Source organism: Schistocerca piceifrons, chromosome 4, assembly GCF_021461385.2.
Source record: "Schistocerca piceifrons isolate TAMUIC-IGC-003096 chromosome 4, iqSchPice1.1, whole genome shotgun sequence".
NCBI classification, from domain to species: domain Eukaryota; kingdom Metazoa; phylum Arthropoda; class Insecta; order Orthoptera; family Acrididae; genus Schistocerca; species Schistocerca piceifrons.
The window spans coordinates 359944499-359959255 of record NC_060141.1 but is presented as its reverse complement, the minus strand read 5'-3'; the positions used below and the strand labels follow the sequence as shown (position 1 = coordinate 359959255).

At 37.0% G+C, this 14757-nt stretch overlaps 1 protein-coding gene across 4 annotated transcripts in view; it reads right to left on the bottom strand.

Annotated features, from left to right (window-relative positions):
* Positions 1–14757, bottom strand: part of LOC124795211 (TP53-binding protein 1-like) — a 288269-nt gene that overhangs the window by 176966 nt on the left and 96546 nt on the right. For 3 of the 4 annotated variants that reach the window (XM_047259124.1, XM_047259126.1, XM_047259127.1), the window contains exons 7-8: positions 9226–9372; positions 5334–5483 (exon numbers count right to left, since the gene is read on the bottom strand). In XM_047259124.1, the coding sequence (XP_047115080.1) occupies positions 5334–5483; positions 9226–9372 (297 nt within the window). The remainder of the gene's footprint in view (positions 1–5333; positions 5484–9225; positions 9373–14757) is intronic. The other variant, XM_047259125.1, reaches the window with a different exon arrangement.

The following is a 14757-nucleotide window of genomic DNA, read 5'->3' as shown; positions in this document are numbered from 1 at the left end:
ACATTGGGGAACGCCAGAAATCACTTCTGTTTTTCTCAATGACTTTCTGTTAATTACTACGAACTGTGACCTCTCTGACAGGAAATCACGAATCCAATCACATAACAGAGACGATATTCTATACACACGCAATTTCACTACAAGCCACTTGTGTAATACAGCGTCAAACGCCTTCCAAAAATACAGAAATACAGAATCCATTTGATATCCCTTGTCAATAGCACTCAACACTTTGTGCGAGTAAAGAGTTAGTTGTGTTTCAAAAGAATGATGTTTTCTAAATCCATGTTAACTGTGTCAATAGAGTATTTTCTTCGAGGTAATTCATGATGTTCAAACACAATATATGTTTCATACGCTGCATATCGACATTAATGATATGGGCCTGTAATTTAGTGGATTACTCCTACCACCTTTCTTGAATATTGGTGTGACCTCTGCAACTTTCCAATCTTTGGGTATGGATCTTTCGTCGAGCTAATTTTGTATATGATTGTTAAGTATGGAGCTATTGCATCAGCATACTCTGAAAGGAACCTAATTGGTATACAGTCTGGACCAGAAGACTTGCTTTTATTAAGTGATTTAAGCTGCTTCACTACTCTGAGGATATTCACTTCTATGTTGTTGATGTTGGCAGCTGTTCTCAATTCAAATTCTGGAATATTTACTTCATCTTCTTTTTTGAAGGCATTTCGGAAGGTTGTGTTTAGTAACTCTGCTTTGGCGGCCTGTCTTCGATAGTACTCCATTCCTATTGCGCAGGAAAGACACTGCCTGTGTCTTGCCGCTAGCATTCTTCACATATGACCAGAATCTCTTTGGATTTTCTGCCAGGTTTCAGGACAAAGTTTCATTGTGGAAACTATTATAAGTGTCTCGTATTGAAGTCTGTGCTAAATTTCGAACTTCTGTAAAAGATCGCCAATCTTGGGGATTTTGCGACTGTTTAAATTTGGCTCTTTTTTTTTTTCTTCTCCCCCTCCTCCTTGCAATGCACTCTGACCAGTTTTGTGTACCAAGGAGGATCAGCTCTGTCATTTGTTAATTTATTTGGTATAAATCTCTGGTATTATTTCTTTGAATTCAAGCCACATCTGCTCTACACTTACATTATTCATTTGGAAGGTGTGGAAATTGTCTCTCAGGAAGGCACCAAATGAACTTTTATCTGTTTTTTGAATACATATATTTTTCATTTATTTTTGTAGGATTTAGGGGTTGCAATACTCAATCTCACTACGACAGCCCTGCGTTCGCTAATTCCTTTATCCATTGATGCTCGTTATTAACTCAGGATTATTTGTTGCTAAGAGGTAAAGTGTGTTTTCACAACCATTTAATATTCACATGGGCTCATGAACTAACTGATCGGAATAATTTTCAGACACTGTGTTCAGCACAATTGCTGCCACCTTTGTGTTCCCAACATGTTAACGCAGCCAGCCACTTGGGTCTCTGTGTGTTCTGAATGCATTAACATGCGAGGCATTTAGAGGCCAGGAAGAGCGGCCTAGTAGCTGCATTTCTGCCCAGAGTGCTCAGCAGCTTTTCATCATTTGGCTTGTGCATTTGCTGCTGTGATCTTATTTGTGATGTTACTTTCAACTTTGTTTTTGACTGAGAAAATGGCATGCCGTTGTGGATGTAGAAACAAAGAAATCATGAAGACAGTGACAGTGACAGGCAAGTACGCCAAGTACTTGGCAAACAGGGTAAAAGAAACTGAAGCAGAAAATCAGAAGCCTATGTATAAAAACTACTGCAACAGTGATGCTAGAGAGACTAATTGGCAAGCTGATATCATTATGTCTAGTTATAAAGCATTCTAAAGATTGTAAGTACACAAAAGATTTTGATGGAAACTGAAATAATTAAAACATTTAGTTATTTAGCGATTACATCCTGTGACATAACAACAAACTGGTTTCAATTGTAGCTGAGTATCTCACTTACAACATCGCAAATATTAATATATCACAATATTCTCTTTTGATTAAATACTAAATACTGTTGAAAGAAGTATACCTTTCCACTGAATAAAATTATAGTTATGTGTATATCTTGAGAGATAAAAATGTTTCAAATATTAATCATATGGCAATGCTTTGCATGCTAACATTTGCAAAACATCTCATTTCGGTATCTTAAATGTTAATGGAATATGACATGTTACAACCATATGATTCAGGTTTTGCATGGAAAGAACACTGAGCACAATTTGCGCAACCCTCCCATGGATATCAGAACCAATATCTTGAGAACAGTGATATTGCTCTGCTCTCGAGCTTTAAATAAAATTTTGATATGTTAGCTACACTCCAATAAGTTCCATAAAATGAGCCATACAAAAAATCTATGCAGTGTGTTTTTACCTCTGCAAAAATTTTAAAATACTGTGCAATGCTATATTTCATTGGATGCAACATAGTAACTAAGATGAATAATGAAAGGAAATTCAATCACTTATTGAATGAAAATATCGTGCTGCAAGACATGAAAGAACCTGTTTTTTTCCTTCTTTGCAAAATAGTTTTCTTAAAATCAGATGATATGTATTTCATAAGTGGCCCCCACGTCCTCTCAACCACTTCGCTGACAATTCATGAACAGAATGAACGAATCTGGAGGGAAAAAGTTATTACTGTGATTCCCAACAACTGCTGCTGTATTAGAGCAATAACACTGATGGATTTGTCCTTTCCTTGAGCAGGCAGCAGATATATGGACGAGTAACTATGAAAGAACACAGGTTACTGAGCTGAACCAAAAATGACACTTCGCTTTCATCATAGGCTTCTACTATCCCACTAAAAACTTCAGGAAAGATGTAGTTCCCATGTGCAAAACAATATTGTCATACATATGTGTTTGCCTATGCAGTGATTCATTTCTAGAGGAGTTTTAAAGCCAAAACCTTAAGTTGTTAGAGTAACTGTCCTCGCAGTAGACTTTTCTATGAGTAACTGTCCTCACAGTAGACTTTTCTATGCAGCTCGTTACTATCCAGCTTAATTAATTGATATCATAATAGTACTTCTTCCTGGTAAAATGAGGATTAGTTTATTGTATGTACTATGCTTTTCCAAAGCTTTAGCAAGTGGGCACCAGCTACAATGCTGTGTGGCCTTTCAAAATGTTCAATGCATCATTTGTGTATCCAGCACATCTGGAGTCACTGTCACAGCATTAATACTGAGTAAATTACCGAAACCACTCTTCAACAAATGATACTTAGTACACCTCTTCCAGCATTCACAAACAACAATAAACACATGTCGACACCAGCTATGTTGGTAATGCTATGTTCTTTTTTTCTTCAGTTACATATCAGACATCCAAACTACACACATTGTTAAATTGTTTTTTTGTGCAGTGCAGTAGTCTGCTGCTCGGCACTTTCACATCAATTAAATATCTAGGCATAACTTGGCAAAGCAATATGAAATGGAATGAGCATATCAGGATGGTAGCAAGGAAGGTGAATGATCATCATTTTATTGAAAGAATTTTGGAAAAGTGTAGATCATCTACAAAGCAGATAGAATACATAATGCTAGTGTGACTCATTCTCAACTGCTGTCAAGTGTTTGGGATTCTCACCAATTCTCTTAAATTAAAGGAACACACTGAAGCAATTCAGAGGTGTACAGCTAGATTTGTTACCGGTAGGTTTGATCAGTACCAAGTATTGTGGAGATGCTTTGTGAACTCAAATGGGAATCCCTAGAGAGAAAATGATGCTGTTTTTGCGAGGCACTATTGCGGAAATTTAGGGAACTGGCTTTTGAGGCCAACTGCAGAATGAGTCTATTGCCATCAACATATATATCACATACGGACCACAACAATAAGATGTACATATGGAGACTTATAGACAGCCATTTTTCCCTTGCTCTATCTGTGAGTGGAACAGGAAAGGATATAACTAGCAGTGTACATGGTACTATCCAATGTGCAATGCACTGTGGCATGTGAGGTCTGTATGTATATGCTGAATCAGTGTACACCACAGCGATGTCATTTGAACATTCAACTGTCATTGCAAGACACAAAACAATGAACATATGTCTCATAGCAGTCTCTCATTGTCAATAACACCAGCTGAAGACCACTACCTACAAATTGCGGCACACAGAATGTAACAGGACTGAGCACTACCTTTTTGGAGACAACTGAGAGCACAGTGCTGATCCAGAAAGAATATAATGTTTAATTTGGACTCCAGGCATTCATTGCAAGCAACAGACAGACCTCCTAGCACTATGAAGTGTGAAGAAGGTGGCCAGGGAAACATGTGGAATGGAACCTACATCAGAACCTCTTCAATGGTGAAGCAGGGTTTGTCTGACCCTGATGATCATCGTAGAAAACTGGGAGCGTACAGATACCAATGCACGTCTCAAGCATTTAGTCCCATGAGTTTATGAGGGAGTTGGATCAGTCATGTTCTGAGCTGGTACCATGTATTGATTTTTGGATATGCTGCTCATTGCTATCGAGGGTGATATGAGGACTGTGAAGTATCAATACAGGATTCTCCAACTTACAGTCCAGCCCAAAGTCAATATTTCAGCAATGGGTTCCTCTTTTAAGACAATAATGCAGGAAAACACTTCATCCACAACATGAATAGTTTTTCTAGGAGGCAGGAATGAATCAAATACAATAGTCTGCAGTTTCTGCTGACAAATCCAACTAACTATGCTTGGGAGGGGGTGCAAAAAAAAAATGAAATTGTTATAAGCTCAATGGATGATACATCTTTGTACTATGGAAGTTGAGGACTCAGCGAATAGCTTCTGAAAATATCCTGGACTAGTAAAGGTGACATTAAATCAGTGAGACTCCAGCCACCATCAAATCGCCAAATTCATTGTGGACAAATGCCCAACAAGAAAATGTGCCAGCAGTCTGCACACACTGTACCATTCTGATGAAATTTCATTACATTGTATAGTTCTCAACATTGCTGTTTGATGAATTCTCAGTGACGAAAAAATTCCTACTTTGAAATTTTGTTTTTTGTTGTGTGTTCGCATATTTATAGTACCTCGAGTTTTACATTTTGTAGCCCATTTTGTTCTTTGTGAATGCTACATTCCATAAATACATAAATAAATACAATGACTGGTAAGTAAATATTCTTCTTTTTTCCTCCAATAAAGCTACGTAATTTTAATACAAGTCATTTACATTTTATGACTTACATTGCTTGAAAGAAATTGTCATATCAGAAAGGTTGTCTTTTTCACTTTATCATGGCTAGAAATGAAGGTTCAATTTCAGTGTATAACACTCCAACTGAGGATTCAAAAATCCAAAATACTTACAGATGATATTTCTTGTGTAGGTGCTCGAAAGCACTGTGTTGACTTCTGCTGGCTTGGTGATGAACTACGGTGAGGCAAAGAAGTACGTCCATCATCTTTTGCCAGCAGGGTCGTCTCCTTTGGTGGAGATGGACATCTGCGTACAGGTGCCTGACACACAATGAGGTAAAATTACGACACTGTTAAAAATGAACTTAAGATGATCTGAAAATTATTTTTATGCAAGGAAGACAGAAGGCCAACAATAATTTACTTATGAAAAGCAATGTACATAAAAAATATTAAAAATATAAATCTCAAAAACTTTTACAAGAAAGCACACAAAAGTTATTTGGTAACATTTGGCTTAGGCTGTTAAACAGCATGAAGGATGAGATTTTCACTCTGCAGCGGAGTGTGCGCTGATATGAAACTTCCTGGCAGATTAAAACTGTGTGCCCGACCGAGACTCGAACTCGGGACCTTTGCCTTTCGCGGGCAAGTGCTCTACCAACTGAGCTACCGAAGCACGACTCACGCCCGGTACTCACAGCTTTACTTTTGCCCGCGAAAGGCAAAGGTCCCGAGTTCGAGTCTCGGCTGGGCACACAGTTTTAATCTGCCAGGAAGTTTTAACATGAAGGATGGTTAACTCACTTTATGACAAAAATGAATAAAATAGAATTCAGAGCAGACATGCTGTCGAACATGAAAACAGGTGAAAATACTAGGTGCTGATATATGCAACCCAGTGAATAACAGGAACAAATAAAAGTCAAGTTTAAATGGTCAGACTGAATGAATACTAGGTTGCACGAACCTCGACTTAAAATAAAAAAGCCTCGAGAAACAAAAATCAGAGTTGGTTTCTCTAGGAACTAGGACACAGAGGAGGAAATGAAATGATACATCAAGATGAGAGTGGTATATGAACAAAGTAAAATACACTACAGGCTCCAGTTTATAAGTTGTGTAAATCACATGAAAATAAATTATATGACAACAAATGGTTTTCCGAAGATTTATTATATATGTAGTTACTAAATATATACCACAATGGAGGACAAGACAGTCATTCCCTTCTCCTACGTACCTTTATGCCACTGACAACTGTAACTGAACTCAATTGCAAATATATTCCTTTGTTGTTGAATAATGCCCATGAATATCAGTCACAGGGCAGTTAAATAATGGAAAAAAAGGCAGCACACACACACACACACACACACACACACACACACACACACACACACACACACAATTTCTAAGGGCATAGAAGACACGAACATGTTTTGTGAAGTATATAATACAATAATAACTAAAAAGAAAGCTGAAATCCTTGTAGGTGGTAAAGCTCCCACAATCACCATCTGGATGGAGAGCATATGAAGCTAGTCACCAGTTATAAGAACCTCGATAACAGAATAACAGAGGATTGTAGACCATGTCAAGAGATTAAATGTAGAACTGCACAAGCTAATACAAAATTCAACAAGAGGAAGAAGGTACTAACATGAAAATATTTTAGTTCAGACACCAGGAAAAAATATGTAAAACCCTTTAAATGGAGTATTGCCCAATACAGCTGAGAGACATGAACAATAGGGGAACCAGAACAGAAATGACTATATGTTTTTGAAGCATATTGTTCAAGAATAATCTTAAAGATTTCATGAACAGAGGGAATGACCAATGACAAGCCTTCAAACACACACAAAAGAAAAGAATGTCGTGGAGGACCATCAAGGAATGAAAGGACCAAGACTTCAGTACATCAGACAGCTAAAACAAGACTTGGCACTGATGACGTACTCAGAAATGACGGGACTTGCAGAAGATAAGGGGAAATGGAGAAGAAGAATTGCTGCTGACAAATCTATGGAATGAGAACAAATGAGTAGAATATATATTTTAACAATGTAGGAAAAGACAGATTGCTACTTACCGTAAAGACGACAAGTTGACTTGCAGACATGCACAATTAAAAGACACTTACAGAAAGCTTTCAACCACGGCCTTCATCGAAAAGACCCTTGTGCCTTTCTGCAACTTAAAAGTGTCTTCTTATGGTAAGCAGCAATCTGTCTTTTCCTACATTGTTAATATTCCTACCTGGAGCTTCCATTGTAGGATATATATTTTACCAATTTTTTATTGAAAATTCATCTACAGAACAGAAGGTGTTATCCAGAAGAAATAACTATAGACTTCATCATTTACTCATTTCTGAGCCAGTAACAACTACCACAATGAATAACATAGACGACATTTTCTTCTTGAGTTGTAGCTGGGGACATAATCATTCTTCTCAAATCACGATGGATTCGCTTCAATTGTACAAATACTTGTTTAAAGCTCAACCGGTTTCGAGATTTTAAAGTTCCATATTCAGGTGCATGAAACTGTAACATACAGAGAAGAGAAAGGATGAAATATAATGCAAAATATGCGTAAAAACCAAAAGGGCAAACTGCTGAAACACGACAACTTACTTATAGTATTTTGTAATACGTAACATGCAGTCGGGCCAGTCAGTGCAAGAGTCCCAATCATTGCTTCTTGTTGTTGTTGTTGTTGGTGGTGGTGGTGGTGGTGGTAGGGGAGGGGGGTGTTTACAATAATGAAACTGACCGAAAAAATGTAACATCCAGTGGTGAGGGGGGGGGGGGGGGGGGGGGGGGGGGGGCGGCGAAAACAGAAGAACAGAACAAATACAGTATTCACACTGTTTACTTCATCCCACCTGCCCAGACATTATATTTTAGGTCTCTTTCATTATTGGGTCCCCCTTTTTCTTTTTTGTAGTTCTACCAACATGCAATGGTTGGAACTCTTGCTTCGACAGACCCAACCCCAAGTTATGTATTACCAAATACTATAAGTAAGTCGCCATGTTTCAGCAATTTGCTCTTTTGGTTTTTACCCGTATTTTGTATTATATTTCTTCCTTCCTCTCCTTTGAATGTTATATATTCACACACCTGAAGACGCTATTTTAAAATCTCCAAACCAGTCAAGGATTTAATAAATATTAGTACAACTAAAGCGGATCTCCTTAAATTAATTATTATGCCTCTCAGCTGCTGATGTCCTATGTACCAAATCTTATGATGGATTCCTTATGACAAATTTTTGTACTGTAAATGAGTGGTTAAAATTTCTTAAGGAAGTCTATAATAGTGGATGAAAATTCAGCACTGTTCTCATCCACTACTGATGAATAACTACTCTGGGTGCAAGAAAAGCTCTTGTATTTTACACTGTGACCAGTTTCAGCTTTTATACTAAAGCAAGTTTTTAGCGGAATCTGAAAATTGCTGTGGTGAAGCAAAATCAAAATGCTCTCCCTGGGAACTAGTGTTTACACACATATATTGTACCTTCTCAACACTTTCATGAATGATGATGAAATGATGAAGACACACAAACACCCTGTCCTAGGCAGAGAAAATCCCCAACCCGGTCGGGAATCGAACCTGGGACCCTGTGATCTGAGGCAGCACACATCTGGTGGTGGTGGTGGTGGTGGGGGTGGTGGTGGTGGTGGAAGACTGGAGGCAGTCATAATGGTAATGATAGTAATGGTGATGATAATTATGATTATGGTAATGGTGGTGGTGGTGGGAACTGACTGTCCTGTCCCCCAGTGTTTGCAATTAAAGAGATCCCTTTCAGATTTTGAAGATAACACTTCTTAAAACCGATTTTTATCCAACTGCTCCTAACACAGCCTGATCTTCTTTCTTACCTAACATTTCACAAAATTTTGTTTTGTTCTGTATGTTTGTGTTTCCCTAAACCAATTAGTTTGTGTGCCAATGAAATAGTTAAACTCATGTGCTGTGGTATCTGTTAGTCAGTTATATATGTGAGCCCTAATTGAAGTTGGATTCAAGCACTTTTGCTCACCTACCTCTACGTCTGAAGGTGCTTTAGGGTCAACAACTGCGCATGTTTCAGTAAGAGAGTTGTCATTATTATCAGGTCCTTGGGATTTGTGAACTGATGCATCCAGAGTGTCTTCATTTCCAGTATTCCCAGCCAAACATGATGTTGCACACTGTGGTAGATGAAAGAATATTAACAAATCACTGTCACATCTCCAAATGCCACCAATGTTAATACCTAAAGAAAATTTCATCTCTGTCTGTAAGAATAAACTTTCTATAGATAATGTAATTCTTGAACGGGATTGGGTTCCTAAGTGTACTTTGATTTAAAAGGAGACTTCTCATCAGTAGGAACAATTGTTTAAGTAATAAATTACCATATGATGCAACATTAACTAACATGTGCCTTTTTATTGTGGACAACAAAGACTATTCTCACAGTATTTTGTTTCTATTCATCTATACTGTTTGTTTATTAGCCATTAATTTTGAAGTGTCTACAGTTTCATCTGCAGGTACTCTAGCTCTGTGATCAATGTGATATACCACAACAAGTATATCAAGATAATGTACTCCAGCATTCTCTGGTGTGTTGCCTATACTTTGGTCTTATAGTTATACACCAAATGGTGTGGGTATGCCTGAATGTAAAACTTTATTCTTTGATTTCACTACCACATTCATAACACAGTAGGTACGTGGGGGAAATTAATAAGTCTACTGACTTGTCATGGAAAATATACTGTCCATATTTTATGATTAATCTTTATGTAACACATGTCTTTCCTGTCACTTCTCTCAGTGTAGTTTGCTAAACACTTCTATTATGTTCACATACTAACTAAATAAAGTCTTGATGAATAATGCTGCTTGTTACGGATTTTATTTCTCTGTTTTGTTAACCTAACAGTCTCAAACTGACTACAAACACTTTGAAGCTATAATAACATAATGTAAATACAGACATCTATTTCATCTATAGTGGGCAATTAACTAAGTCAGTTACTTGAAAATCACATTGACTTTAAGTTTTTCCATTTTCATTTTCTTCTTTTCCTTAGCTTCACAACTTAATTCCCATTGAAATATCAGTGTGAAAAGCAGAGAAAAAAGCTTAAAAAACTCATAAAACAATGGACTGCAATATATTTGTTAATCGTTCACAGATTTTAACAAATTACCTTGAGTATTACACACTGGAGCAAATAAAGTAGACAAGGGCACATGAAGCATGATAGGAGGAGAAGCTGAACATTATGTGAGACACAAATGCCAATAGAATTTTTTTAATACTTAAGGTAATAAACAAAGAACTCTTTGAACATGGAATTATATGAATAGTGAGTGCATCTTATACGATAAGAAATAGAGTAAGTCAGTCCCTGACAAAAATAAGAAAATAATATTTCAGGGCACAAACAACACACTACAACACAATTTCTAACAGCAGTTCTGCACTCTTACCAAAAGTCAAAAAGAGGTGAAATGCTGTTTCACAATTAAAACACTTAAAAACAAATAGCTGATCCACAAGCAGATCTCCTATGTCACACCTTAGCATACACCAATCACATTTGGTAATCAAAGGAGCAACTCCTCATCACAGACTACTACTGTGGAATGGGACAGCTAAATCACATCCTCTGTCAGGACTTCAATTATGCCCTGAAATGAAAAATATTCTCCACAAAATCCTTCCCGTACCTGCCAAGATCCTTCACAACTTCAACACTTCTACCTTGATTCCCTTCAGGTCAGTGCACATTTCAGCTTCCACCTCTCTGAGAACCCCATAAAAACCTCTGATTATAGTAAGTTCACTAGCCTACAATAACATCATATATTTTGATAGCTGTAGCCCATCTCACTCCAAGAATTCCCTGACATGTATGCTTGTCACAGCCTTCAATAACATCATATATGTTGATAGCTGTAGCACATCTCACTCCAAAAGTTCCCTGACATGTATTCTTGTCACAGGTGTTGTCACATCTGCTATGATGAGGATGAGCTACCTCCTACCCAATACTGACAAGGTTACCAATACCTTCATGAGCAATATCACAAATAGCTGATCCACAAGCAGATCTCCTATGTCATACCTTAGCATACACCAATCACATTTGGTAATCAAAGGAGCAACTCCTCATCACAGACTACTACTATGGAATGGGACAGCTAAATCACATCCTCTGTCAGGACTTCCATTATGCCCTGAAATGAAAAATATCCTCCACAAAATCCTTCCCGTACCTGCCAAAGTAGTATTATACATTGTGCACGACTTACAAAACATACTGGTCTGTTCTCATGTCCTTCCTGCTCACAACACCTTCAACATAGGAAGTACTTGGGTGAAAAAATAACTATATGACTCATACATCCACAAAGCAGCACATACTATGCCAGTTTTGTCACAGGTAGATCATATCACATCAGAGGCTGTGAAAGCAGCCATGTTATACATCAGCTTAGTCATAATCGACCTACAGGGTGAATATTAAGTAAAGGAACGAACTTCTCCAGATGACTTCTGACAGAAAAGGGAACAAAAAGTTCACATTACATATATCTAAAAAGAGACAGTAATCCTACAATAACGCATTTAGTAGCATGCATTCCATTATACATTACACGGTATTACTTTATTATTTAACTAACACATATTTGCCAACACAGATGGCACTGATGAACAACACTGTTCTCAGTGTTGCAGTTTGTGCAATTTCAGGTAAGATGAAGCACAATGGTTAGTTATTCATTCCAAGAACAAGCCAAGATACTTTTGGTCTACAGTCAAGCATGCAGAAACAGTTGAGAGGTCGCACAAAATTACTGAGCCACTTACCAAGATACACAGTACCAACCAACACACAACAACGATTTACATGCATTTTTTCTCCATTTATGTCTGTATGGGTCCTTTCACAGAGATAAACAACCTGAGTGCCCTTGTGATGTCCACACACCACTTCTTGAACAACACATTCTACACGTTTTTGAGATCAATCCCAGTTCCAAGCACATGGCCCACTGAATGAAGCAAGCCAAAGAAATGTACTGTGTACCCTGCATTACTAAACCGATACTACTCTTATCACACATGTGCAGCAATTATTGGTAGCACATTCTTCCGCATGAGAAAGGTTTTGTTACTGGATGTTGCTAAGGCCATCATCAATATGGGAGTTCAGTCAGCAGTATCATCATCAATGAAATGATAATTTGGTAGAGATGGCAATATAAATCTACAGAATCATTACCTGTGGGCTACAAAAAATCCCCAGGGCATGACAATCATTGCATCAGCAAAGATTTAGTACCAATACGCCTAAGATAGGTTGTAACAGATGGGATTACCTACTTGCTTTTACACCACTCCTGAAGCCAATATTACTTTTTTTTTACTTTTTATGACATCTTTTCATTCATAACATATATACCATCATCATATAAAACAATGAGTACCTCATTTCCACTGTATCTTGCTGAATTTTCTTATTCACAGTGTAGTTTACCAACTGCTGATGACAAAAATGAAAAATGTTCATGCTGAAATGCAAAGAAATATCCTAACATCAAAATTCAACCCTGCTAAAAATTAGTTATTTAAAGATTTAAATACCTTATTTGAAAGCATCTTTTTCTCTTTCAAGCAAAACCTAATATTTTAAAAGTTATGTCTATTCAGAATTATCATGTCCTAGAATCTTCCAGTCTTAAGATGTAATTCTTTCCAAAATCCACTGTTACAATTTTGTAGCCTATTATTTTTCTATTTCCAAAAGTATAGGCCTATACTTCCTCTAAAATAAAATGTTAGTCTGTTAATTATTCAAATTATAACTTTTAACTTTCTAGAAAATTCTTTGTGGGATTTGGATATCACCATGCCCATAAAAACTTGTGCCACATAAAACTGAACCATTATTTATACCAGTTTAAGGATGTCCATACCACAGTTAAACTAAAGTATGTTTCTGTATAATGTATTTTTTACTTTTTCTGTATTTTGCTGCTAATAAACGAACAATAGTTCCATATTTTGTAGTTTCTGTAATACATGCGTCTATAAATAGTCATCATGCGCAAGGACACTGTCAGTTGTGGACAAGCTTTCAATCAATACAGTTACTATTTCACCATTCAAATGAAGTTTGATAATCATCATGTAATTTTCAGTGGCAGTCACTCATGGCTCACCTTCAATACACTAATACCTTTTTATAAATCACCCGAATTATAGTTACTATGTTGATTATTGCCACCTGTTAATTTTGTTTGGGCCATTTCTAGCCCGCATGGCTTGCCGATCTGTGTCAAGAAACAAGTATAATATATTACAAGCAAACTAGTCATCTAAAGCACTTACGAACAATAAATATGAAAAAAGTGAAAGTTATCATATGAGTCGTGTACAAACATTTTATAATAATTCAAAATCCTAAACATCAAGAAGTAAGGCAAAAGAAAAAAATAGACGAGACTTAAGCGGCATACGGAACAGGCCGATATGTTACAAGGTATGTAATAAGCAAAGTTGTGATGGATGTTAAAGACCTGCTGTGGTTCAACAGCCACATAACAAAGTTGTTCCAACAGCAAAGACAGCTTGACCACAGATTCAAACATAGCTGATTAGTGCAAGGATAGTCATGCATAAAACAATCAATGAAATTCTATCTACCGATATGACAGAAATTCCTATAAAGCTTTAGTCTTATGCTAAATCAGTAAATTAATAAAAGCCACGTGTCCAGTCAAACTGTGACCTTAATGGCATAAAAATGGTGGATGACACAGAGAAGCCAAAATACTAAATTCATATTTTGTAACTTTTTTAATTGAGGCAGATCGTACTGTGGTTCCTCCTCTAAAATGTCACATGCATGTTACAATTACAGATAACAAAATAATTGTCTGCAGGACAGAAAATCAACTGAAACTGCTCAACAGAGGAAAGGCAAGCTGGAATGCCTGTATGGTTCTATGTAGAGTACACAAAAGTACTGGCCACTCTTCCAGCAGCAGCCTACCAACAGTCACTGGATGAGCAAAGCATTCCTAGTCACTGGAAATGTGTGAATACAATTTTTTGTTTTCAAGAAGGGTCGTCGAACACAAAATTATACGCTTATATTGTTGATGCCATTCTATTGTAGAAATCTGAAGCATGTTTTACACTCATGTATTATGAGGTCTCTGGAGATCAAAAATCTTCTATGAGAGAATCAGCATGGGTTCTGCAAACAATGACTGTGTGAAACGCAGCTTGTTCTTTCTGTCGAAGATATACAGAAGGAAGTAGCACTAGCACCCATGTTGATATCGTGTTCTTTGATTTCCAGATGGTGATCAGAACAGTTCCACACTGTCACTCGATGAACAAAATACATGCATATGTAATTCAGACGAGCTTTGTCACTGAACTGAAGAATTCCTGACAAACAGGACACAGAACATCATTCTTAACGGAAAGAAACCTTCAGTTGTATAAGTAACATTGGATTTATATCAAAGGAGTGTCATTAAATTAACAATTTTCATAACATAGA